At 42.5% G+C, this 25,944-nt stretch overlaps 1 protein-coding gene across 12 annotated transcripts in view; it reads right to left on the bottom strand.

Moving 5' to 3' along the window:
• Window positions 1-25,881, bottom strand: part of SPESP1 (sperm equatorial segment protein 1) — a 55,099-nt gene extending 29,218 nt beyond the window's left edge. The window contains exons 1-4 of one of the 12 annotated variants that reach the window (XM_075007206.1): window positions 24,670-25,207; window positions 23,020-23,104; window positions 20,044-20,163; window positions 18,631-19,126 (exon numbers count right to left, since the gene is read on the bottom strand). In XM_075007206.1, the coding sequence (XP_074863307.1) occupies window positions 18,631-18,747 (117 nt within the window). In that variant the 5' untranslated portion in view covers window positions 18,748-19,126; window positions 20,044-20,163; window positions 23,020-23,104; window positions 24,670-25,207. The other 11 variants (XM_075007207.1, XM_075007208.1, XM_075007213.1 and 8 more) reach the window with 11 other exon arrangements.
• Window positions 25,882-25,944: the final 63 nt, after the last annotated feature.

The raw sequence follows: 25,944 nt of genomic DNA, 5'->3' as shown, positions 1-25,944 counted from the left end.
AGGAACTAGCACCATCTAGACCATCCTTGATAGATGTCTATCTAACCTGCTCTTAAATATCTCCAGTGATGGAGATTCCACAACTTCCCTAGGCAATGTAATCCTGTGTTTAACAACCCTGACAGTTAGGAAGTTTTTCCTAATGTCCATCTTAAACCTCCATTGCTGCAGTTTAATCCCATTGATCCTTGTCCTATCCTCAGAGGTCAAGGAGAGCAATTTTTCTCCCTCCTTGTAACCCCATTTTAAGTACTTGAAAAATGCTATCATGTTGCCTCTAAGTCTTCTCTTTTCTAAATTAAACAAGGCCAGTTCTTTCAGCCTTCCCTCATAACTCATGTTCTCTAGACCTTTAACCATTCTTGTTGCTCTTCTTTGGACCTTCTGCAATTTCTCCACCTTTCTTGAAATGTGGTGACCAGAACTGGACACAATATTCCAAATGAGGCTTAATGAGTGCTGAGTAGAGCAGAAGAATGACTGCCTGTGTCTTCCTCTCGCCACTCCTATTCATGCCTCCCAGAATCACGTTTGCTTTTTCTGCAACATCACATCATTGACTCATATTTAGTTTGTGGTCCGCTATGACCCCTAAATCCCTTTCCACAGTACTCCTTCCCACACACTCGCTTCCTGTTTTGTATGTATGAAGTTGATTGTTTCTTCCTAAGTGGAGTACTTTGCATTTGTTCTTATTAAACTTCATCCTGTTTACCTCAGACCATTTATCTAGTTTGTCCCGATCATATTGAATTCTGACCCTATCCTACAAAGCAGCTGCAACCCCTCCCAGCTTGGTATCATCTGCAACGTTGATAAGCATACTCTGTATGCCAATATGTAAAATGTTGATAAAGATATTGAATAGAACCAGTCCCAAAATAGACCTCTGTGGAACCCCACTTGTTATGCCCTTCCAGCATGACTGAAAACCATTAGTAACTACTCTCTGAGAATGATTATCCAGCCACTTATGCACCCCTCTTATAGTAGCCTCATCTAATTTGTATTTGCCTAGTTTACTGATAAGAAGATCATGCGAGACTGTATCAAATGTCTTACTAACGTCTTGGTATACCACATCCCCCACTTCTCCTTTAGCCACAAAACTTGTTATCCTGTCAAAGAAAGAGATCAGATTGGTCTGGCATGATTTGTTCTTCACAGATCCATGCTGGTTGTTATCTATTACCTTATTTGCTCCCAGATGTTTGCAGATGAATTCCTTAATTACTTGCTCCATTATCTTTTCCGGCACAGAAGTTAAACTGACTAGTCTGTAGTTGCCTGGGCTGTTCTTTTTTCCCTTTTTATAGATAAGCACCATATTTGCCCTTTTCCAGAATTCTGGAATCTCTCCCGACTTGCAGGACTTTTCAAAGATGATAGCTAAAGTTTCCAAAACCTCCTCCCTCTAACAGCTCTTTAAGTATTCTAAGATGCATTTCATCAGGTCCTGGTGCCTTGTAGACATCTAATTTTCACAAGTAGTTTTTAACTTTTTTTTATTATTTTATCCTCTAAACCTACCCCCTTCCCACTAACATTCACCTTGTTAGGCACTTCTGCATCAGACTTCTTGGTGAAGACCAAAACAAAGAGGTCATTAAGCACCTCTGCCATTTCCAAGTTTCTGAGTATTGTTTCTACCTCCTCAACTGAGCAGTGGACCTACCGTCTTTGGTCTTCCTCTTGCTTCTAATATATTTATAGAATGTCTTCTTGTTAACCTTTGTGTCTCTAGCTAGTTTGAGGCTCATTTTGTGCCTTTGCCTGTCTAATCTTGTCCCTGCATACACATGCTCCACGGCTTTTGCTCAGAGCTAAGAAGCTAAGTAAAGATTCAGTGTAGGCATTCCTGAAAGGAAGATGAAGAGTGAAAACAAATGAAGCCATTAGTAAGTTAAAAAAGATGGGTTGTGGAAATCCATCACTTACAAGTGACCAATGTCTCCATTTGGTCGGATCAACCAACTAGCTTCTCAAAACAAAAAAGCAGTCCTGTAGCACTTTAAGGACTAGCAATATAATTTATTAGGTGATGAGATTTTATGTGGCAGACCCACTTCTTCAGATCACAAGAAGAATATCTTCAGACACTGAATAAGTGGGTCTGTCCCATGAAGGCTCATCACCTAATAAATAATTGTGTTACTCTTTAAAGTGCTACAGGACTGCTTTTTTGTTTTGTGAACATACAGACTAACCCGCTACCTCTCTGTGACTATTCAGCTAGCTCCTGTACCCCATAACTAGATAGTGACTACTCTTCCAATATGTAAAATTACTATCTTTCTGCCTCACAAAATGCACATCCAAAGTGGGATAAAAATATTTCTGAGGTGGAATCAAATTTACAGATAGGCAAAGAAAGAAAAATGTTTTTTTTAATAACTGGGAGGGAAGTAACACCACAGAGTTCATAAACAAAAACCGAGTAAAAGTCCCCCCCCAAGTAGGTTGAGCGATGTCCTTATTCTCTCAGGTTCTTAAGTCCAGCAAACTAAATGGTCCCTTCACATGCCCATCCCTTCTCTGCAACCACTTACATTTGCTGCCCTCAGTCAGAGCACACCTACAGTTCAGAGATGCATCGAGAGAATTAAACTCCCATCCTGAGTGGGGAGGTACAGGTATCTTACTGCGCTGGTCACCCGCCATCCACTTGCTCACTGCTCTCTGCTGCCACCTGCTGGCCATTCATCTCACCTTTCTGTTGCCTCCCTGCTGGCTCTCAATTCAGCATCCCCTGCAATCCACTTCCAGACTGTGACTTCTGCCCACCAGTTTCAAATGACTTCAGCTCCCAGTGATTTGGTTAGAAGAAAAACAACTCCAACACAGTTAACATGAGAAAAGAGGCACCTAATGGTGCCTATTTAGCTCCCTTCTTTGAACAGTGGGGGTTTGGGAGGAAGGGAACAGGTCAAACCAGTCTAGGCAGGGGAAGACATATGGCCTCCTGTCCAGAATAACCTTCCCTCACGCCCATAGGCCTCTGAAAGTCAAGCGTCTGTAATATCAAGATTCTTTGCTGTGAGCCCTTTCATTTGGAACAATGTAGTACAGCCATACTTTTCTGTATTCCCACAAATTACAACATTGGTAACCATATTTCAGCTATCTATGCGTTTAATACAAACGTAGCTGGTGCTACATCACAAATTACATTGATTACAATAACCAAAAAACCACTCCATTTGCTGAATATCTCACAAATCTTATCAAAGCAGGAGCAAACTATATTTATGTAGACATAAGCAGGGTCTCTCCCCACTTCCAACTAGCTGTAAGGGAAGCAGCTCTTCAAATCCTGCTTATAAGAGATTGATTTTTGAAAGTTCAAAAGCCCAGAACAACTAATAAAAATGCAGATATAGTTTGACAAACAACTTTTACATTCTGTTACCATGATCATGTGCACAAATCAGATATGTGCATATGCAAATACATAGTAAGACAATTAAAGATCATTTACACACAGAAATACCCTATTTGCATGCCTAGCCATTGTAACTGTTTATAAATTTGGCACAGAATTTCACACATTTCTGCTTGCTGCCCTAGGCTTCTTATATTTTAGAATCTAATTGTTTTTTCACACAGCCATCTATTTCCCCATATAAACACAGTGTTTTGGTCCACTTAAAGCAGCCCACATAGACTGGCCTCCCAGAAATGTCCACAGACATTCTTTACATGTCTGTTTTCATACAAATTAGCCAGTTAGGCATGCATTTACTTGACTGGCAAGTGCAAAACACTTTGTAGTGAATGCAAATGAATATGCATGCAACATTTCTGTGGGAATTTTCAGAAACTGTATTTGAAACTGCAGCTGTAGTTATTTAACCTATCTTTGCATGATTTCTAAGCATGCTACCAGAACTTTTATTTTAATAAATTATGAACATCCATTCTTTATATATTTCCACCCTTTTATTTTTAGACCTTTGGACCCATAATTAAGGTGTGAGACAGCCAAATGTGTATAAAAAGAATTGGGAGAAAAGATATTTTAAAGATTTCTGTTAGAAAATTGTCTCTAATGAAGACATTGGATCAAAATATTATTACAGCTTATTTCCAGAATGTCTAATGTCATATTCATAGACTATAGAGGAAAGGATGGGGAATGTGTTTCTTTCAATTCCTTTTTTACTGTTTGGGTTTTAAATATACACAGGATGTTGTAATCTCTGCGAATTTTCAGTCAGAATGCAGCATAAAAGAAGCAAGAACACTTTTGAGCCCCTAAACATTCCCCTAGCTTATATCCAAGCAGACATTACCATTTAAGTTTGCCTACTAAGTTTCACTCAGAATGCATACTGAATACTGAATAAATATAAATATTCTGAACAGTTGTTATCTAAGAAATCTGATCCTGAAACTAACACTATAAACAAAAAAGACTAACTTATCAGAGAATCATAGAACACTAGGACTGGAAGGGACCTCAAGAGGCCATTGAGTCCAGCCCCCTCCCCAATGGCAGGACCAAGTACTATCTAAACCATCCCTGATAGACATCTATCTAACCTGTTCTTAAATATCTCCAGCGATGGAGATTCCACAACCTCCCTTGGCAATTTATTCCACTGTTTGACCGCCCTGACAGTTAGGAACTTTTTCCTAATGTCCAACCTAAACCTCCCTTGCTGCAGTTTAAGCCCATTGCCTCTTGTTCTATCCTCAGAGGCCAAGAAGAACAAGTTTTCTCCTTCTTCCTTATGACTCCCTTTTAGATACCTGAAAACCGCTATCATGTCTCCCCTCAATCTTCTCTTTTCCAAACTAAACTAGCCCAATTCTTTCAACCTTTTTTCGTAGGTCACATTCTCTAGACCTTTAATCATTCTTGTCACTCTTTTCTGGACCCTCTCTAATTTCTCCACATCTTTCTTGAATTGGTGTGCCCAGAACTGGACACAATACTCCAGCTGAGGCCTAACCAGCGCAGAGTAGAGCGGGAGAATGACTTCTCGTGTCTTGGTCACAACATACTTGTTAATGCATCCCAGAATCATGTTTGCTTTTTTTGCAACAGCATCACACTATTGACTCATATTTAGCTTGTGGTCCACTATAATCCCTAGATCCCTTTCTGCTGTAGTCATTCCTAGACAGTCTCTCCCCATTCTGTATGTGTGAAACTGATTGTTCCTTCCCAAGTGGAGCACTTTACATTTGTCCTTATTAAACTTCATCCTGTTTACCTCAGACCATTTCTCCAATTTATCCAAATCATTTTGAATTATGACCCTATCCTCCAAAGCAGTTGCAACCCCTCCCAACTTGGTATCATCTGCAAACTTAGTAAGCGTGCTTTCTATGCCAATATCTAAATCATTGATGAAGACATTGAACAGAACCGGTCCTAACACAGACCCCTGCGGAACCCCACTTGTTATACTTTTTCAGCAGTATTGAGAACCATTAAGAACTACTCTCTGGGTATGGTTATCCAGCCAGTTATGCACCCACCTGAAAGTAGCCTCATCTAAATTGTAGTTGCCTAGTTTTTTAATGAGAATATCATGAGAGGCCGTATCAAATGCTTTACTAAAGTCTAGGTATATCACATCTGCCGCTTCTCCCCTATCCACAAGGCTCGTTATCCTATCAAACAAAGCTATCTGATTAGTTTGACAAGATTTATTCTTTACAAACCCATGCTGGCTGTTTCCTATTACTTTACCACCTTCCAAGTGCTTGCAGATGATTTCTTTAATTACCTGCTCCATTATCTTTCCTGGCACTGAAGTTAAGCTGACTGGCCTTATCAAAGCTTTGTATCATTATGGCTACGTCTACATGTGCCCCAAACTTCGAAATGGCCACGCAAATGGCCATTTCGAAGTTTACTAATGAAGCGCGGAAATGCATATTCAGCACTTCATTAGCATGTGGGTGGCAGCGGCGCTTCGAAATTGACGCTCCTTGCCGCCGCGCAGCGCGTCCAGACGGGGCTCCTTTTCTAAAGGACCCCGCCTACTTCGAAGTCCCCTTATTCCCATCAGCTCATGGAAATAAGGGGACTTTGAAGTAGGCAGGGTCCTTTCAAAAAGGAGCCCCGTCTGGACGCGCTGCGCGGCGGCAAGGAGCGGCAATTTCGAAGCGCCGCTGCCGCCTGCATGCTAATGAAGCGCTGAATATGCATTTCTGCGCTTCATTAGTAAACTTCGAAATGGCCATTTGCGTGGCCATTTCGAAGTTTGGGGCACGTGTAGACATGGCCTATCACAGTAAACCGTTGATTTAATGGATTTTGGAAGTCATGGACACTGTCCCCCAGCTCCCTTAGCACCCCAAAGAAATGCCAGTGACTCGCCAGAGCCACTGCTGCTGGGGATGGAGAAACTGCCTAGCGTGCTTTGCAAGGTTCCTCCAGTCATGCAGATTTGGATTTAACGGACTTTCGGCACTAACGGACACTTCTTTGCCCCATTAGTCCATTAAATCAAGGGTTTTCTGTATGTGTGTACTGATTGTGCAATGCTGACATCTTATTTGCATGCTGCAGAGGTGGGGGCATGCTGTGAGTGGTTTGCAAAAGGGATCTGACTTGTTCAGTCTCCTACATTTTATCATAGCAGTCAGGCCTTCATTAATACAAATTTAAAATGAAATAGGTGCAAAGGGTCTTTATTGGTGAAAAAAACCCAAATACTACATTTGTGTTAGGACATAAATGAGTCAGACCAACGTGTTTACAGTGACTTTCTTTTTTGGTTATATTTTCTTTAGGCAGAGCAAGTGATAAATCTTTTTTGTGTGTTTAAAATTCTGTATTTAACTCCAAAATTCAATTCTGGATTCTGGCTTGTCAGGTTTTTGTTTTCCAGAGACTGGATCACAGTAGAACAACTGTACTACTTATGGATAATTATTTAATTAATAGCATGAAGGTCTCTGTCAGTGTGAACCTTTCTACATCATGTGGCAAAGTCCACCCTGAAAATCTTTTAATTTGATAAACTATTGTGAGGCTGTATCGGGCACAGGCTTGCTATTGTTCGACTCTAACCTGTCATGACAATCTGTGGTTGTGTTGATGGGACAGTTTGGATCTCAGTCATCTGGTCTGGGTGCTGTCTTGCCTCAGCAAGACAATCTTTAGTGTATTTATGCTCCTTTGAGGTTCGCCATTCAGCAGCAGATTTCAGTCTGTGCAAGTAGCTCCTCTCTTTAGCTTTTTTCTTTCCAATCATCTGAAAAAGTGCCTGCCGTTGCTTATTAAATGAGCATACAAATGGAAGATGACATGAGTACATAAGAACGGCCATACTGGGTCAGACCAAAGGTCCATCCAGCCCAGTATCCTGTCTGCCGACAGTAGCCAATGCCTGGTGCCCCAGAGGAGGTGAAAAGAAGACAATGATCAAGCGATTTGTTTGCCGCCATCCATCTCCCGCCTTCGACAAAAGGCTAGGCACCATACCTTACCCCTTGCTAATAGCCATCTATGGATCTAACCTCCAAATATTTATCGAGCTCTTTTTTAAACTCTGTTAGAGTCCTGGCCTTCACAGCGTCCTCTGGTAAGGAGTTCCACAGGTTGACTGTGCGCTGTGTGAAGAAAAACTTTATTTTATTAGTTTTGAACCTGCTACCCATTAATTTCCATTTGGTGTCCTCTAGTTCTTATATTATGGGAATAAGTAAATAACTTTTCTGTATTCACTTTCTCCACACCATTCATGATCTCAGTCTCCTCTTTTCTAGACTGAAAAGTCCCAGTCTCTCAAGCCTCTCATCATATGGGACCCATTCCAAACCCTTAATCATTTTAGTTGCTCTTTTCTGAACCTTTTCTAACCCCGATATATCTTTTCTGAGGTGAGGAGACCACATCTGCATGCAGTACTCAAGATGTGGGCGTACCATAGTTTTATATAGGGGAAGTAAGATATTCTTTGTCTTATTTTCTATCCCTTTTTTAATTATTCCTAACATCCTATTTGCTTTACTGACTGCCGCTGCACACTGTGTGGATGTTTTCAGAGAACTATCCACTATAATTCCAAGATCCCTTTCCTGATCTGTTGTAGCTAAATTTGCCCCCATCATATTATATGTATAATTAAGGTTATTTTTCCCAATGTGCATTACCTTACACTTACCCACATTAAATTTCATTTGCCATTTTGCTGCCCAATCACTCAGTTTGCTGAGATCTTTTTGAAGTTCTTCACAGTCTGCTTTGGTTTTGACTATCCTGAATAGTTTGGTGTCATCTGCAAACTTTGCCACCTCACTGCTTACCCCTTTCTCTAGATCATTGACGAATAAGTTGAACAAGATTGGTCCCAGGACTGACCCTTGGGGAACGCCACTAGTTACCCCCTTCCATTGTGAAAATTTACCATTTATTCCTACCCTTTGTTTCCTGTCTTTTAACCAGTTCCCAATCCATGAAAGGATCTTTCCTCCTATCCCATGACCACCTAATTTACATAAGAGCCTTTGGTGAGGGACCGTGTCAAAGGCTTTCTGGAAATCTAAGTATACTATGTCTACTGGATCCCCCCTGTCCACATGCTTGTTAACCCCTTCAAAGAACTCTAATAGATTAGTAAGACACGACTTCCCTTTACAGAAACCATGTTGACTTTTGCTCAACAAATCATGTTCCTCTACGTGTCTGACAATTTTATTCTTTACTATTGTTTCTACTAATTTGCCCGGTACTGACATTACACTTAACGGTCTGTAATTGCTAGGGTCTCCTTTAGAGCCCTTTTTAAATATTGGTGTTATATTAGCTGTCTTCCAATCATTGGGTACGGAAGCTGATTTAAAAGATAGGTTACAAACCACCGTTAATAGTTCCGCAATTTCACATTTGAGTTCTTTCAGAACCCTTGGGTGAATACCATCCGGTCCCAGAGACTTGTGACTGTTTAGCCTATCAATTAGTTCCAAAACCTCCTCTAATGATACTTCAATCTGGGACAGTTCCTCAGATTTGTCAACCATAAAGGACAGTTCAGATTTGGGAATCTCTCTAACATCCTCAGCCGTGAAGACTGAAGCAAAGAAATCATTTAGTTTTTCCGTAATGGCATTATCTTCCTTGATTGCTCCTTTTATGTCTCTATTGTCCAGGGGCCCCACTGCTTTTTTAGCAGGCTTCCTGCTTCTAATGTACTTAAAAAACATTTTACTATTGTTTTTTGAATTTATGGCTAACTGTTCCTCAAAATCTTTTTTGGCTTTTCTTATAACATTTTTACATTTAATTTGGCAGTGTTTATGTTCCTTTCTATTTTGATCACTGGGATTTGACTTCCACTTTTTAAAAGATGCCTTTTTATCTCTCACCACCTCTTTTACATGGTTGTTAAGCCATGGTGGCTCTTTTTTAGGTCTCTTACTGTGTTTTTTAATTTGGGGTATACATTTAAGTTGGGCCTCTAATATGGTATCTTTGAAAAGTTTCCACGCAGCTCGCAGGGATTTTACTCTAGTTATTCTGCCTTTTAATTTCTGCTTTACTAACCTCCTCATTTTTGTGTAATTCCCCTTTTTGAAATTAAATACCAGAGTGTTGGACTGTCGCGGTGTTCTTCCCAACACAGGAATATTAAATGTTATTATGTTATGGTCACTATTTCCAAGCGGTCCTGTAATAGTTACCTCTTGGACCAGATCTTGTGTTCCACTCAGTACTAAATCAAGAATTGCCTCTCCCCTTGTGGGTTCCTGTACCAGCTGCTCCAAGAAGCAGTCATTTAAGGCATCAAGAAATTTTCTCTCTGAATCCCTTCCTGAGGTGACATGTACCTAGTCAATATGGGGATAACTGAAATCCCCCATTATTAGTGAGTTTTTTATTTTGATAGCCTCTCTAATCTCCCTTAGCATTTCAGCATCACTATCACTGTCCTGGTCACGTGGTCAATAATATATCCCTAGTGCTATATTCCCATCAGAGGAAGAAATTGCTATCCATAGTGATTCTATGGAACATTTTGATTCATTTAGGATTTTTATTTCATTTGATTCTATATTATCTTTCACATACAGTACCACTCCGCCACCCCCTCAACCCATTCTGGTCTTCCAATATATTTTATATCCCGGTATGATAGTGTCCCACTGATTGTCCTTATTCCACCAGGTTTCTGTGATGCCTACTATGTCAATCTCCTCCTTTGATATGAGGTACTCTAATTCACCCATCTTATTAGACAGACTTCTAGCATTTGTGTAAAAGCACTTTAAAAAACTACCACTATTCATATGCCTGCCCTTCCCTGACGTATTGGATTCTTTTACATGTGATTTTTTCTCATCTGATCTGGCCCATACTCTATCATCTCCCTTCTTCTCTTTCTGACTGAATTCTAGAGAATCTGTATCAATGGAGTCTCGCCTAAGAGAAGTCTCCGTCCGATCCACGTGCTTCTCCACACCAATCAGCTTTCCCCCATCTCTTAGTTTAAACACTGCTCTACGACCTTTTTAATGTTTAATGCCAGCAGCCTGGCTCCACCTTGGTTTAGGTGGAGCCCATCCTTCCTGTATAGGCTCCCCCTACTTCAAAAGTGTCCCCAGTTCCTAATAAATCTAAACCCTTCTTCCCTACACCATCATCTCATCCACGCATTGAGACTCTGAAGTTCTGCCTGCCTACCTGGCCCTGCACGTGGAACTGGAAGCATTTCTGAGAATGCCACCATAGAGGTCCTGGATTTCAGTCTCCTTCCTAGCAACCTAAATTTGGCCTCCATGATATCTCTCCTACCCTTCCCTATGTCATTGGTACCCACATGTACCACGACCACCGGCTCCTCCCCACTACTGCACATAAGTCTGTCTAGATGCCTCGAAAGATCCGCAACCTTCGCGCCAGGCAGGCAAGTCACCATACGGTTCTCCCGGTCATCACAAACCCAACTATCTATATTTCTAATGATCGAATCACCCACTACTAACACCTGCCTCTTCCTAACAGCTGGCACTCTCTCCCCCGGAGAAGTATCCTCGGCACAAGAGGATACCATAGCACCCTCTGGAAGGAGGGTCCCAACTATGGGATGGTTTCCCTCTGCCCCAATTGACTGCTCTCCTTCCCTGAGCTTTTCATCCTCCGTAACAGCATCGGGGCTGTCAGATTGGAGGTGGGACAGCCCTACTACATCCCAGAAAGCCTCATCAACATAGCTCTCTGCCTCCCTTAGCTCCTCCAGTTCAGCCACCCTGGTCTCCAAAGCCTGCACTTGGTCTCTGAGGGCCAGGAGCTCCTTGCATCAAGTGCACACATAAGCCACCCGCCCACAGGGTAGGTAATCATACATATTACACTTGACGCAATAAACAGGATAGCCCCCACTCTGCTGCTCGTCTTCTGCCTGCATTTTCTCCTCTGATTTAATTTAATTCTATATGGGGTTCTTAAGTAAAAGTATCAGATGAGGATGCTATAAAAGATTTAAGGATGTTAGAAGTAACTAACTCCCGCTAAACTCCCCTCTCAAAACTCCCGCCTGTTAGCAGTCAGCCTGTTTGCAAGAGCCCTGGTCGCAAGTGCCCTGGTCGCTTGCCAGCAGGGTTTAAAAGGCTCCGGCCTTCCTGATAGCCCCTCCCTTTGGCTACAGCTCAGCCAATCAGCACAGAGGTTTCGATTTCAAACCTAATCAAGTAGCATGAAGTAGTAGTCAGAATGCTGGATGATCTTCAACAGTCCCTCTGTAACATCTCAGATATAGGCCCCTGGCAGGCAAGATAACATGTGAGAGTGACAGATGTGTAAAAGATGTAGAGGATGATCACAAGGCTGAGTGAGGGTGATAAATGATCCAGAGAACAAATGCTCAGTGTCCTAACACACAGTCTCATTTTCTGAACTCCAACTCATGATCTTAAGTAAATAATATTTTGTGGTGAGTAGCTATGGCATTTTGGAGACTGTGTAGATAAACTATGCACCTGTTCCAGAACAGTAGGGCCTCTGCAGAGAGGAAAGGAGATCAGGGCCTTCCTTGCTGATTTACATAGTACATACTAACCTTGTTATCTATCATTGTCCAAATAGACTTTGTATTACTGGAGAAAATGCTGTCAGGCATACTTTAAAGCTCTGATTTCCAGAATGTTGAGGTGCAAGTAGGACCCTGGGACACCTATTAACACAGTACAGTCCTGAAGATGAATTTCTTATCTGAGGAAGGAAATATTGGAAAACAATTGTAACACAGGCTGTTACCCACACAAATTTCTTTATCCCTTCCACTCTTCAGGGACACACACACACCTTTACCCAATTGCTAGGGCTCAAGGTAGAACTCCTTGTTAATTCAAACACCTTTAACCAGTTCCTAGAACTAAGGGCATAACTTTGTGTGGGTGTGCAGGATCTTTGCCATGAAAAAATGGAGTTATCCCCAGTACCCCCCCTTTCACTGGCATTGTCTTGGAAGTGATGTGTGCTCCTCTGTTGGAATAGAAAAAAGAAAGTTTGTCAGATCTTGATCTCAGTGCAGGGCTATGCCTACTTGCTGATGACCTTTGCTCACAAGGCACCGTGAACAAAGGACACTTCCAAGTTCTTACTACCATAACCTGCCAGTCATCCTCCCTGGTATGACTGGTACTGGCTGCGTCCCTCAGTCTCTTAATAGTCCTTCCCCAGTGGATGCATTCAGCTGCCACTGACAATAGGTTTATAGGGTACCTACTACTCCTGTGGACTGTCCCACACAGCAAATTCCTCTTCTCTTTGTCCCACTACATCACTCTCTATAGGAAACATCTGAAGAAGAAGAACAGAGAGGTAATGAGACAGCTTCACTGACTAATATATCACCAGCTTCCTCTGATCAGAGTTAACTCTTGTGGACAATTTCAAGCAATTTCTGGAGTTGATTAAGAGTGGTAGATACTCTCAAGATTCCATTAGAAGTAGTCAAAACACCAGAATAAATTGCTTGGTATTGTACACACACCATTGTCAGCCTGGGGGGACTTGCTTATAAATGAAGTGCCCTTAGAACCTGTCGAAATGAACTGGCAGGATCTGCTATTGTTCCCTAGCCCTCGCAGCTAACAGAGCATATTAAAGATATTAGGTCCTACCCAGGGTTTAGAATTCTTAGTTTCTTGTGCTGTCCTTAGTCATGGATATGGAAAAATGAATATAGTAGACAACAGCACTGAAAACACCATGTGATACACCAAACCAGCTTAAACTTTTTTGGCCATGAAAGTAATTTATCTAAAATCCTGTAAAACCATGTAGACAATTATCAGGTGGTTCTGGCAAACTATAACGTCACTTGCAGAAAAATATACTTTTCTTATTTAACGTATACCTTGTGAGCAATTTCTGTTTCAACAGCTTTTGCTGAGAATTTTCAGGCATTGCTATATGCAGTGAATATGGTTGCTTTCTCTATTTGTACAGCTATACTTAAGTGTAAAGACTCATCGCCTCAGTCCAAGATTTCCACAGTAGAGGACTTTCCCTTTGTTGGTTTGAAATTATTTAGCCTCCACAGACAGTTCTGCATTTTCTGAAGGACTCCTGGGTGACCCTTCTTTTGTTGGGCATATAAACACCCACGAATGTAAAGAGTTTGTCTTCTCAAAGAGCAGTGATCACAACCACCCCAGTTATCCAATTACCATACATCGGTGGGTGCCACATTAAACAAACTGCTCCTGCTACTTTCAAGCAGCACTCAGCTGCAAAATGCTCTTTTTGATGCTGTGGTCAAAGCCGATAAATACTCCCATGAACCAGATGTGGTACCACCGTATGCCTTTGGTTTGCCCAGCTCTGGGAGATTGTCTCTTCTATTTTTATATTGGATGGGAGAGTTTGTCAATGACAGATGAAGTTAACATCAGGGCATTCCATACAGACTTCTTATCCTCTTCCCTATTTTCTTTTCAGAGATCCATCTCATGAACCTCTTCTAAGCCAACAGGTTTTATCCTTTTTCAGTGGAGTTGTGCAACTACTTCACACTCAATACAGGCAAAGATGATTTTAATCTGACTTGGTTCCCAAAAAGAAGAGTGACTGTAAGATCAATTCCAGATTTAAAAATGCCAAATGCTTGTGTCAAGGTACAGAAATTCAAGCTGGTGACACTTGCAGCTATTGTTCAACGCCTGGATTTGGCGGACTATTGTGTGACCCCCAACCTTTGAGAGGCATACTTCGATATCAATATGCTCGTCTCCCAAAAGGTTCCTATGCTTTGTGTAGGTCAGGACCATTATCCAGTCCTTCTCTTCGGACTAACACCCTCACTGCGTTCACAAAAGTTATGGTAGTAAAGCTCCTTTAAAAGCAGCCTGAGGCAGTAGTCTCTGACCTTTTATATTCTTGACCAGATACCTCAGCAGATGGGTCATTACCAGTCTGGTGACCTTCTCCCAGACACTTCAAATGTTTAAACAATGTTTGTGTGGGTCACCTGTAGGCATAGGCTTCGCACTGCTTGTGCAGGCCTGGGCATGCAGCACGAGGGCCAGGGAAACTAGTGGACGACCCCCCCCAACTGAGCTAACCACCGATATACAAAACAAATTCTAATTAGGAACAATAAATTATATACAATCTAAACAAGTGAAAATGAAACTAGGGAGTGTTCTTGCAAGGCAACAATAGAATTCCTACCATCATCACTGGTGATTAGGAGTAACTGAGCAGTTGGAGGCTCAGCTGTTCCATATATGAACTAGCACCACCCCAGGGCCAACCTGATGGGTACCACCGGGGAAAACTCTCTGATGTTCATGCATGCAGCATGCACACACACACCTATCCAAATGGACATGAGCAATCACTCAAAGAACTATAAAATACAATCAGGGAGAGGTGGTGGAAAAGGTATTTAGGGCAGTCCATCCATCACATACTTGTATAGCCTTGGTATGGATCACAAGGGTGGCTAGGGTATGTGCACAAACCAAACGCACGCTGATGCTGAAAAATCTCTGATGGAGGGTACGTAAGGCATGTGCACACCTCAAACGGAGTCTCCTAGGGACGCTGCTTGGAGAAAGTTATGGATCTGAGGCAGAAACTGCTGGAGAGGTTGTGTAGGTTAGACAATGAAGGCAGTTGTCCTTAAAAATTTGTTTCCTCATCTTACCACTAAAGGGAATTTGTAAGTATTTTAACCTTACAATACCCGTGCAATAATTTAACATTATATAAATCTGTCCCTCTGTCTCTTATTGGGGTTAACTTCTGTTGCTGATAGGGACAAACCTGCGAGCTTCACAGATTCCCCAGGTCTGGAGAACATAATCCCAGTGTCACAGTTAAAGACAAGGTACTACTCAGAACGTTCCACAGAAGGGGATTCATTCATATATTGGGCACTTAACATTTTTGCGGGAGGACAAAGGAAGGTTAGTAGACAGCAGTGTTATAAATTGTAATGAGCTATAAAAACAGTGTCTGTTAAGTCCAGGATTTTTAGTGTTCCTCAGTTATGAATTTAAGTTCCCAGCTCATCTTTTATTGTTTAGGTTTGAGGATAAGGACTGAAGTCAGATATGGAGTTAGTTTTGTGAAAAATGTTCAACCATGGAGAATAGAGAACTTTTATATTTTATCTTTTTTTGTATGAGTTCATTCAAGGGTGTAGTTTCACTCATTTTTATTGGAACAGAACAAAACCGCAGAAATACAGCACTTTAAAATCTAAATAATTTTCTTGATGTAATCTGTTTTTAAATTCTCTTTGTTCTAGGACACAAATTCAAGAAATTTGTGAGTTGGAATTTATATTCAAATTTGACAAATTAACACATGGTATGAACAGAGACACCAATTACTTCACATATTACAAGGACTGCTTCCTTTCTTTTGATCATCATAATTATCTCAGGCAGGACACAACATCCCCCCACCCTTCTGCCACCTACTTCAGTCCTAGATACTTGATTTGTCGGTTTTTACTGAAATTTTTTTTTTGGTCCTCTGTACACATAAATGTCAGTTTGTATTGGAAATGAGGCTGATCTGAAGAAGTGGGTCTGTCCACAAAAGCTCCTCACCAAATAAATCATTTTGTTCGTCTTCAAAGTGCTACATTTCTGCTGTTTTGTTTTGTTGGAGTACAGACTAATGCGGCTCTCTCTCTGTTACTATTCATTTTTATTGGGAAAATTGATCACTAGAAGAGGTACACCACTTGTTTTCATAGAAATTTGTAAGACCCCAGGATCTTGAAAGATATAGGGGATATTAATCATAGCAATGGAGATATGCCTGCAGCTGTGAGACCCGTCCTTCTGGCAGGGTCTGGATGCAGCTCTGAATTTAAAAAGAAAAAAAAAAAAAAAAAAAAAAAAAACAACCAGTGATATTGATTCCTTCCCTTATTTTCCTGAGGTTATGTATCTCCTAAGCACCATTAGTGTGTTTGTTATTGTACAAATTAAAAAGTCCAGTCTACACTAAAAACACAGTCTCTTGTCAATGGCCAGATGCAGCATAAATTGTGCATTACAAACAAGTAATGAGATTAGTATGGAAATTTCTGAGAATCTAGTACACGATAGTTTTATGCTTCTATGTACGGAGCGACCAGATCAGCATGAATGAGACACAGTTAATGGAGAAGTGGGCTTTTCTTTTGGCCAGAGGCTGAGATATTATTATGCATGGCTGGCCAAACACTGGAGTCAAGATACATTCCTTACTCCTAGTTTAACATGGTATAAAGAAAGCACTAACAATCCACAGACAGCCCAGCACAATGCTTATACCCTGTCCAAAAAGGAAAAGAATAAAAAGTCCCAAGCAGACTCAGAAACCCAATCACCACTATATTACACTTACAAACTAAACGCTCACAAGAGCCAACAACATAAAGTACTAGAATGCATACGTACATATACACATTCACTTGCATACTATCAAAAACAATGCTGAAGATGAAAATGATGATCTGGTCTACAGCTATGCTATGAGCTAGCAGTGATACTCAAATCTCAGTGGTTCAGTAGCCAAATTGGTGATCATCAGTGCCTTTTTTCTAGGAAAAAAGGTGGTGGAACTCAAGCCCCAAACCAGCCCCTGGTGGCTTAACCCCCCTGCGCAGCCCCCCAACTGCCCCTAGGCTTAACCCCCCATATCCCTGCACATCCCCAAATGGTAACCTGACTTGACCCTCCCATGCAGCCCCTCCCACCCCTAGGCTTAACCCCCAACCCCCCGCCCGCCCACCCACCCACCCACACACACCCACACCAAACAGCTCCCAGGCTTACCCCTAACCCCTCCTCATGGTCCCAAATGGCACCCAGGTGAAACACGCCCCCAACACATGGCCCCTCCCACCCCCAGGCTTATCCACCCCCACCCCCTGTGCAGCCCCAAATGGTGCTCAGGCTTAACCCCTATACCCATATGGTAGTGATGGTAGCACAGCTTTGCCATGTCAAATATATAGTGACAGACGCCACCCCCAGGCATTATGGAAAATGGGATGAGTGTAAATATGAAAAACTCAGATACGCTTTGGAGGAAATGCCACTTATAACCTATTGTTTTCAATGGTGTAGTCTGCTCAGATTATACCACTGAAAACAAGACTAAGTCCTGTATTTATGCATATGTCATTTCTGTGTTTGAAGTTTTCAGTATTACCTACGTATTTATATTCTAAATGTTTGGTTCTGTAACATGTGGCTCCCCTATTGTGAAAAATATGGCTTGTGAGCAGTTTCACAGCTCCTGTCACGGGGCAGCCACCAAAAGTCTGGCTGCTGCCCCAAGAGGAGCTGTGAAACCGTTCCTGTGAGGGGCGGCAGCCCAACTATCACCCCAACAGGAGTGGGGAAACAGACCAGTGCAGCAGAGCTGGTCAGTTTCTCCTCTTCAGTGAGCAGCAGGCAGCCCAGAACCAGGTTATCACTGCCAGCCACTGACAAGAGCTGGGAAACCGACCATTGCTGCTGCACTGGTCAGTTTCTTGGCTCCCCTGAGTTATGCAAAATTTGACTTACGCAGAGGTTGCACTCCTGTGCAACGCCGCATAAGTTGGGGGTCTACTGTACCTAACTTATAGTACACCATTTTCACATGAAACTCTCCTGATCACCATCAGTGAATAACACTCAGCAGTTACTGATTCACCTCCTCTCATTCAAGAGAAATACCACTTGCTATTATGATGTTTCATTTAATATTTGTCATTTATTAGCAGCTTTCCAACCAAGGCTGTCAAAATGCTTTGCATATATTGCTGAATTAAACCTTCCAAACAGACAGGGGAAACTGAGGCATGGGCATTAACTTTCCCAAAATGATTCAGAGAGCTTACTCTCATGCTTTAAATCACAGATTGCTCATTTCTTGACTGTGATGGATATAGATCGTATTTTTCCCCCCTTTACTATCAGAACCTCTTTTCACAGACTGCTCGGACAATGTTTCCTGACCTGACAATTTCCTATTCCCCAGTCAGATTTAGTATGTTGCCCCCCATGGCATGTACACTTGCCTTCCTGATTCAATTTGTAATTCTGCATATGTACTGAATATTGCCATAGACAAACCACTAATTCATTATCAGTCATCATGGTGTCATTTTGTATATGAATATTCCTATTTCCATTTGTTTCCTTAAAAACACATAGCAAGATTCCAGTTACCTTGGTTTTGCTGCTTTGAACAAGCTGCTCCACCATTTGAGTTTTCCAGTTATAAAATAGCAAAAGAGTAGGTTTACCCTGATACCCAGGGTCCCAGCACCAGTAAGTGCATAACATTATGTCATATCTGTAGGACCTCCAGTGAAGAAGGCACGCAGAACTGGCAAGGATTCCTGCTGCCACTCAGCGTGGCCTGCAAAGAACAGTCTGCACTACTCCACTCTGATTGAAATGGGTCCCTCAAGGCCAGCTGCGGTGAAAAAGGGGCCTTGATCTCCCTTAAGCTTGTCCTTTCCCTCATGGGACACTGGAGATCTTCTTAGGCTTCTTCATGGGAGCCACAGGAGGAGAATTATGCTAGCTGACAGATGGCATCAGAAGGGCACAGCACCAAAGTCATGGTGCCCAGTGCCAAATCAGAGCACTGCTCCGGCACTGGAGCAAAGGCAGACTTCGTAAGGAGGACTTCTACTTCTTTGTCTTGGGCCCGAAGAACCTGCAAATTTTACATTTATCAGGATGTGTCCTTTACCCAAGCATTGTAAACATCTGTGTGGATCGCTAATCGGCATGGGCCTGCAGCAACCACACGGCATGCAGCATTCCAAGGCAAAGTCCCAATGGGGGACCTAACAAGTCTCTACGCACTATGGAGAATAAACAATAAAAACTACAGAAACAAAGTCGAAAAAGAAGTAACAGCATTCACTGCAACAGCACAATTCCAGCAGCGTTACAGAAGGAACTGAAGGTGTAGGGAGGCTGGTGGCACACTATATAGCACAGCATAAACATGCTGCTCCAAAAGGCACTAGAGTTGGTCCCCTACAGATATTGTGGAGGAAAAAGTCTTCCAGCACCAGTACATATGGCAAGCGCACACATTTAAATTAAATGAACCAATCACTTTGGGCAATCACACAAAGAATGGAGCAAAAGCCTGTAAATACAGAAGCACTGCACAGAGTTGGGCACATTTCTATTTGGTCTAAGCAGTAATTGAAAGAAATACTTTTTGGAATTATAGAACTTGAATGGCGAGTGCATTCTAGTGTCTGTGGCATGGAACTTAAGACCAGGTTTCCCAGACTCTGTTCTCAACTTTGTCATTGATTCACTACAGAATGAGGAATTCACCGAGTAACTCAAGCACAGAAAAATTTTACCTACATCCTACGTGTTGTGATTTAAAACTTCATTTTCCAAAGCATACTTAATATGATGGTTTACACTGGGTATATGGGCAGTGTGAGATTTTATCTCATACTACTTTTTGGTATTCTGTGCTAGGACTCTACTAGTAGGTGCCTCTAAAATTAAGATTCCTTGGGGGGGCGGGGGGGAAACAACAGAATAAACGGACTCCAGCAGTAGCATATGGTTAGATGCTTAATTGCACTGATTCTTACTCACATTTCAAGTACTAACTGCTTTCTGCATTTGGGGCTGGAAAACAAGATATTGGGTACGACCTTTGGAATAGCTTCAACTTTCAAAAGAAGATAAATCAGAGATCACAAATCCAATTTCCTGCTGTTAAAAGATGACGATTTTACCCATTTGTGCTTAATTTCTCTGTAAACCCTACAAGATCCCATAAACTTCACGTTATACATCTAAATTGGCAATGTATACACTGTAAAATGTAAGGGATTCAGTAGGTATATTCAACAAATACCTAAGGAGATAACTCACTTAGGCTATGTCTACACTAGCCAAGAACTTCGAAATGGCCATGCAAATGGCCATTTCGAAGCTTACTAATGAAGCGCTGAAATACATATTCAGCACCTCATTAGCATGCAGGTGGCCGCGGCGCTTCGAAATTGACACGGCTCACCACCGCACGGCTCGTCCCGACGGGGCTCCTTTTCGAAAGGACCCCGCCTACTTCGAAGTCCCCTTATTCCCATCTGCTCACAGGAATAAGGGGACTTCGAAGTAGGTAGGGTCCTTTCGAAAAGGAGCCCCGTCAGGACGAGCCGCACGGTGGCGAGCCGCTTCAATTTCGAAGCGCTGCGGCTGCCCACATGCTAACAAGGCACTGAATATGTATTTCAGCGCTTCATTAGTAAACTTTGAAATGGCCATTTGCATGGCCATGTCAAAGTTTTTGGCTAGTGTAGACACGGCCTTAGGGTTCAGTGTTGCTTCAGCTGAAGTGTTTTGTTACAGATTGAACCTCTCTAATCCAAAACACACTCATCCAGAGACATCCATAATCCTGTATGATTTTAGTTAGCTGGATGACCATTTATCATGAGCATGGCCAAGTTTCCCATGGTCCCATAAAGTTAATTTACAGCCACCAGGCCTGGCTCTGTGCTGTAATTTATGCCTACATGTCTTGTAAGAGCCCAGTAAGAAGAGGAGACATTGGTAATGCTGCTAGCCAGTACTGATCTTCCATGGTCCCACAAATTCTCTCATCCGGTACCACTTAGGTCCCCAGGGTGCTGGATTAGAGAGAGTAAATGTGTTTTACAAAGACAATAAAATTGAGCCCTTAATTATTTAAGTGCTGAACTAATTAAGGCTTTGTTATTTTAAATGGTTTTAGTTTCTTCTGGTTTTAAAACTAATAAAAATATTTCAGTGACCATTCTGACGCATGACACCAAAATTCAGCTTGTTTACAAAGCCTGACTTTCAAACACTTCTCTGAAATCATAGGATCATAGAACACTGGACTGGAAGGGACTTCAAGAGGTCATTGAGTCCCACCCTCTGCCCTCACAGCAGAAACATACACCATCTAGATTCTCCCCAATAGACGTCTAACCTGTGCTTAAATATCTACAGTGATGGAGATTCCACAACCTCCTTAGGCAATTTAATCCAGTGTTTAACAACCCTGACCGTTAGGAAGTTTTTCCTAACATCCAACCTAAACCCTCCTTGCTGCCCTTTAAGCCCATTGATCCTTGTCCTATTCACAGAGGCCAAGGAGAACAATTTTTCTCCTTCTTCCTTGTAACCCCCTTTGAGGTACTTGAAAAACACTATCGTGTCCCCTCTAAGTCTTCCCTTTTCTAAACGAAACAAACCCAGTTATTTCAATCTTCCTTCATAGTTCATGTTCTCTAGACCTTTAATCATTCTTGTTGCTCTTCTCTGGACCTTCTCCCATTCCTCCACATCTTTCTTGAACTGTGGTGCCCAGAACTGGACACAGTACCCCAATTGAGGCCTAATGAGCACAGAGTAGAGTGGAAGAAAGATTTCCCATGTCTTGCTCACAACATGCCTGTTAATGCATCCCAGAATCATGTTCGCTTGTTTTGCAATAGCATCATACTGTTGACTCATGTTTAGCTTGTGGTCCATGATAACCCCTAAATACCTTTCCGCAGCACTCCTCGTTTCCCATTTTGTATGGATGAAGCTGATTGCTTCCCTTAAGAAGAAACACTTTGCATTTGCCCTTATTAAATTTCATCCTGTTTACCTCAGGCCATTTCTCCAGCTTATTCCAACCATTTTGAATTCTGACCCTATCCTCCAAAGGGGTTGCAACCCCCCTCCCAGCTTCGTATCACCTGCAAAGTTGAAAAGCATATTCTCTATGCCAATATCTAAAATGTTGATAAAGATATTGAATAGAACCGGTCCCAAAACAGACCCTTGAGGACCCCAACTGTTATGCCCTTCCAGCATGACTATAAACTATTAATAACCACTCTCTGAAAATGGTTATCCAACCACTTATACACCCACCTAAGCCCCATCTAAGTTGTATTTGCCTAGTTTATTGATAAGATCATGTGGGACCGTATCAAATGCCTTACTAAAGTCTAAGTATACCACATCCACAGCTTCTCCTTTATCCACAAGACTTGTTAGCTTCCTTTGACAGTACATCAGATTGGTCTGGTATGAATTGTGCTTCACAAATCCATGCTGGATGTTACCTATCACCTTATTTTCTTCCAGATGTTTGCAGATGAATTCCTCAGTTGTTCCATTATCTTTTCTGGCACAGAAGTTAAACTGACTGGTCTGTAGCTTGCTGGGTTATTGTTCTTTTCTCCCTTTGCACTGTATTTGCCCTTTGGCCAGTCTAATGGAATCACTCCCGACTTCCAGGACTTTTCAAAGATGATAGCTAAAGGTTCTGATACCTCCTCTATCAGCTCCTTGAGTATTCTAGGATGCACTTCATCAGGTGCCAGTGCCTTGCAGACATCCAATTTAAAAATGACTTAGAAAACTCTTTTTTTTTTTTTTTAAATTCTCTAAACCTACCCTCTTTCCACTAGCATTCATCATGTTAGGCACTTATGCATCAAACTTCTTGGTGAAGACCGAAACAAACAAATCATGAAGCACCTCTGCCATTTCCAAGTTTCCTGATACTATTTCTCCCTCCTCACTGAGCAGTGGACCTACCCTTTCCTTGGTCTTCCTCTTGCTTTAACAGTTGTCAAAATACACGTTCTTTCAGGTTTGGGCACTCATTCTGTGCTGGGAGACACTGTCAAAAATTAAATTATGTGCTCTGTTAGATTGTGTGTGCTGCTTTCCAAAACTTACAATAATCCTTGTGATAAGGGTGAAAAAATAGGAATTTTATTTGTTTCCTCACTGAATTTGTGCAATTACACTTAATAGAAGTTAACTTTTTCATTGATTTTAAGAGATGAAACAACTTTATACAAATGCAAGGAAACAAAGTTTGTACTTATATTTTATCATTTGGGAGTAATATATCTAGATTTTATTTAGCACTTTTCATTATACATTTTCTCAAAGTGCTATTTAAAAAGCAAATATATTTGTAGTCCTTCAAAAATATTGATATGGTACAACTCCAGTTAAGGTTCTAAAATATTTTATTTCCATGAGCAACTGTCTGTCAGAGGGTCAATGAATTCTGATCACCAAATTATGAAGGACCTAACTTTGCATACACTGTCAGCCTAAGAGAATTTTGTTCAGTGTTTGAACGGTATAGATTTGGCCATTTTTTAAATAAAATTCAATTCATGTATCCTTCTTCATAATCCTAAAGTTCTTTAAAAATACTACCTTGGTTTTTGTTAAATGTAGCTTTAGTAATATGAAAACTGCACCATAGAAAGTAATTAAAATGACTTTTCCAAGATCAGTTCAAGTCATAAGCAGAACAAGAAAAAAATGATATAAACATGAATTCTATAAAGAGGAAAAAGTAATTTTGACTACTTTCTAGACAATGTTATTAAGTATGACTCTGTTTTTCTTCAAACATGTGGCCTTCCCCCAATCTAAAACAGTCTGATGAGGCTTCCCTCTATACCAAGATCTTTTCAGATCAATTTAATTAGATACATATTATTTCAGAGCCTATGAAGCCCAGGGGGAAAAAAAATCAATTCCCAAGTTCTGATGGAAGACTAGTCCCTGCCTAACTGGGTCTTGCTGCTGTTTTCCCTCCAATTGGAAGAGCCAGGCAATTCATTTTACAGATTAATACCTCTCCAAAAGTGACCTGGCTTTTACAGACTACAACAAAAGTGTGCTAAGCCCCATGATGATCTACAAAAAGCCATCTGCAAGCTACAAGAATTAAGGCCAATACAAATTCAGCCAGGCAACAGATGGCAATGCCCCTAGACTGACAATTTTGTTGGTGCTTAATATTTAAAGCTGGTCCCTCGGCACTTATAACCATCTCAACAGGCCTTCTTCCTACTCTGGAGGGGCAGAGACTGTTGTTGATAAAACAAGAGTCTCCTGAAACATTAAGTAAGGATGAATGGTAGAAGGTGCTTAACTAAGGGGTAAACTGGGCTCTCACCAACTGACTGAGATGTGAAGTGCCAGAGCTTAACTAAGGGGTAAACTGGGCTCTCACCAACTGACTGAGATGTGAAGTGCCAGACTGAGTCTTGCACATGGATTCCAATGAAAATGACCCCATCCCCGAAAAATCCATTCATAAAAGAGAGACAAGTGAGGGTGGGATTTCTCCATGAACCAATACTTGAAGCAATTAACCTTACCAACATGAATTTGGCACAATTTCAGAAATCTGTCTGGCAAAAGGTAAAGAAATACCTGTTACTGGCATGGCAGAAACTCCTCCACCTCTTAATCTGTCAACAGGACACAACACAAAGCATTCTGATATAGACTGCAAGGCCTTCCTTGTGACAATCCTTCATTTGTAAGACCAGAATACAAAGTACTTCACAGTGGCCCTTTTGGGGATTTGATTTACAAATAAATTCTTCCCTGTGTTGTTTCAGTCTCTGACACTTCGGTCACAACACACCGCCTTCAGAACTAGTAGCTTCTTTAGCTTGCATAGCCAAGAGGTCCCATCCAGCTGCATGTATGTGGGAGCCACATATCTTACCCATATCTTTGTATTTAGGAGATGCCCCATCTTGATTCAGGGGACAGAGTGACACAGCAAAAGCTCAGGCAGTAGAGACAAAACAGAATGAGAAAGTACAATAAGAGGCACCTTGGAAAGCCCATCTAAAACTCAGGCAACTCAGCCCCAGTGTAGGCACATGCACCCGCTTGAGGGAGGGACACCACAGAAAAAGGCCCTAGAGGTCCCCCAAATAATGTCCTCCTCCACACACACACCGACCCTACCCATATACCCCCTGCCTCTCCCCCAGCCTTCAGGCCCCCGTGCACCTACCCCACAATCCCCTCAGACCTCAGCCCCACAGCCTCCCCTCCCACCCACCCCGCAAGGCTCTCGGCCCTGTACGGTCCGTGGCCTCAGAGCTTTGCCCCTCACAGATTCGCCCCCACCCCCAGTTTCTCGGCCGCGCGCGCCCCCCACAGCTTCGGCCCCCAAGTTCTAGCACCCCCTCCGCACCCCCCAGGCGCTCGGCCCCACAGCTTCGCTCCCCTCCAGCGGGCTCTTGGCCCCACGCGCCCCACGCCTTCCCACTACCCCCCGCGGCTCCGCGCCCCATGGCCTGACTCAGCCTCCCCCACCCCCGCGAGCCGTTGTCCCTCAACCGCCCGCCCCTTCCAGGCGCCTCCCCACCCCGGCGCGCCCACTTCTTCCCACTGCCACCTCCCCCCGGCGGCCCGCGCGCCATTTCTCACCGCCGCCCGCCGCCCCTCAGGGCTGCGCTCCGCACCCCTCCCTCGCCTCCCCTAGGGCGCCTCCCCCCGGTCCGGGAGGGGGGAGCGCTGCGCACCCCATCCCCACCATAGAGCAACCGCCGCTCCTTCCCCATCAGCCACCAGCACCGAATGATCCTTCGCTCCGACTCGGGCTGTCCCCTGGCCGGCTCCGTCGCTCCCCTATTGGCTCCCGCCTCCCTTTGCCCGCCCATTGGCTCCAGCTGCCGGCTGCGGCGT

The sequence above is a fragment of the Carettochelys insculpta genome, chromosome 12 (assembly GCF_033958435.1).
Source record: "Carettochelys insculpta isolate YL-2023 chromosome 12, ASM3395843v1, whole genome shotgun sequence".
NCBI lineage: Eukaryota > Metazoa > Chordata > Testudines > Carettochelyidae > Carettochelys > Carettochelys insculpta.
This window is presented reverse-complemented; position numbering and strand designations above follow the sequence as displayed.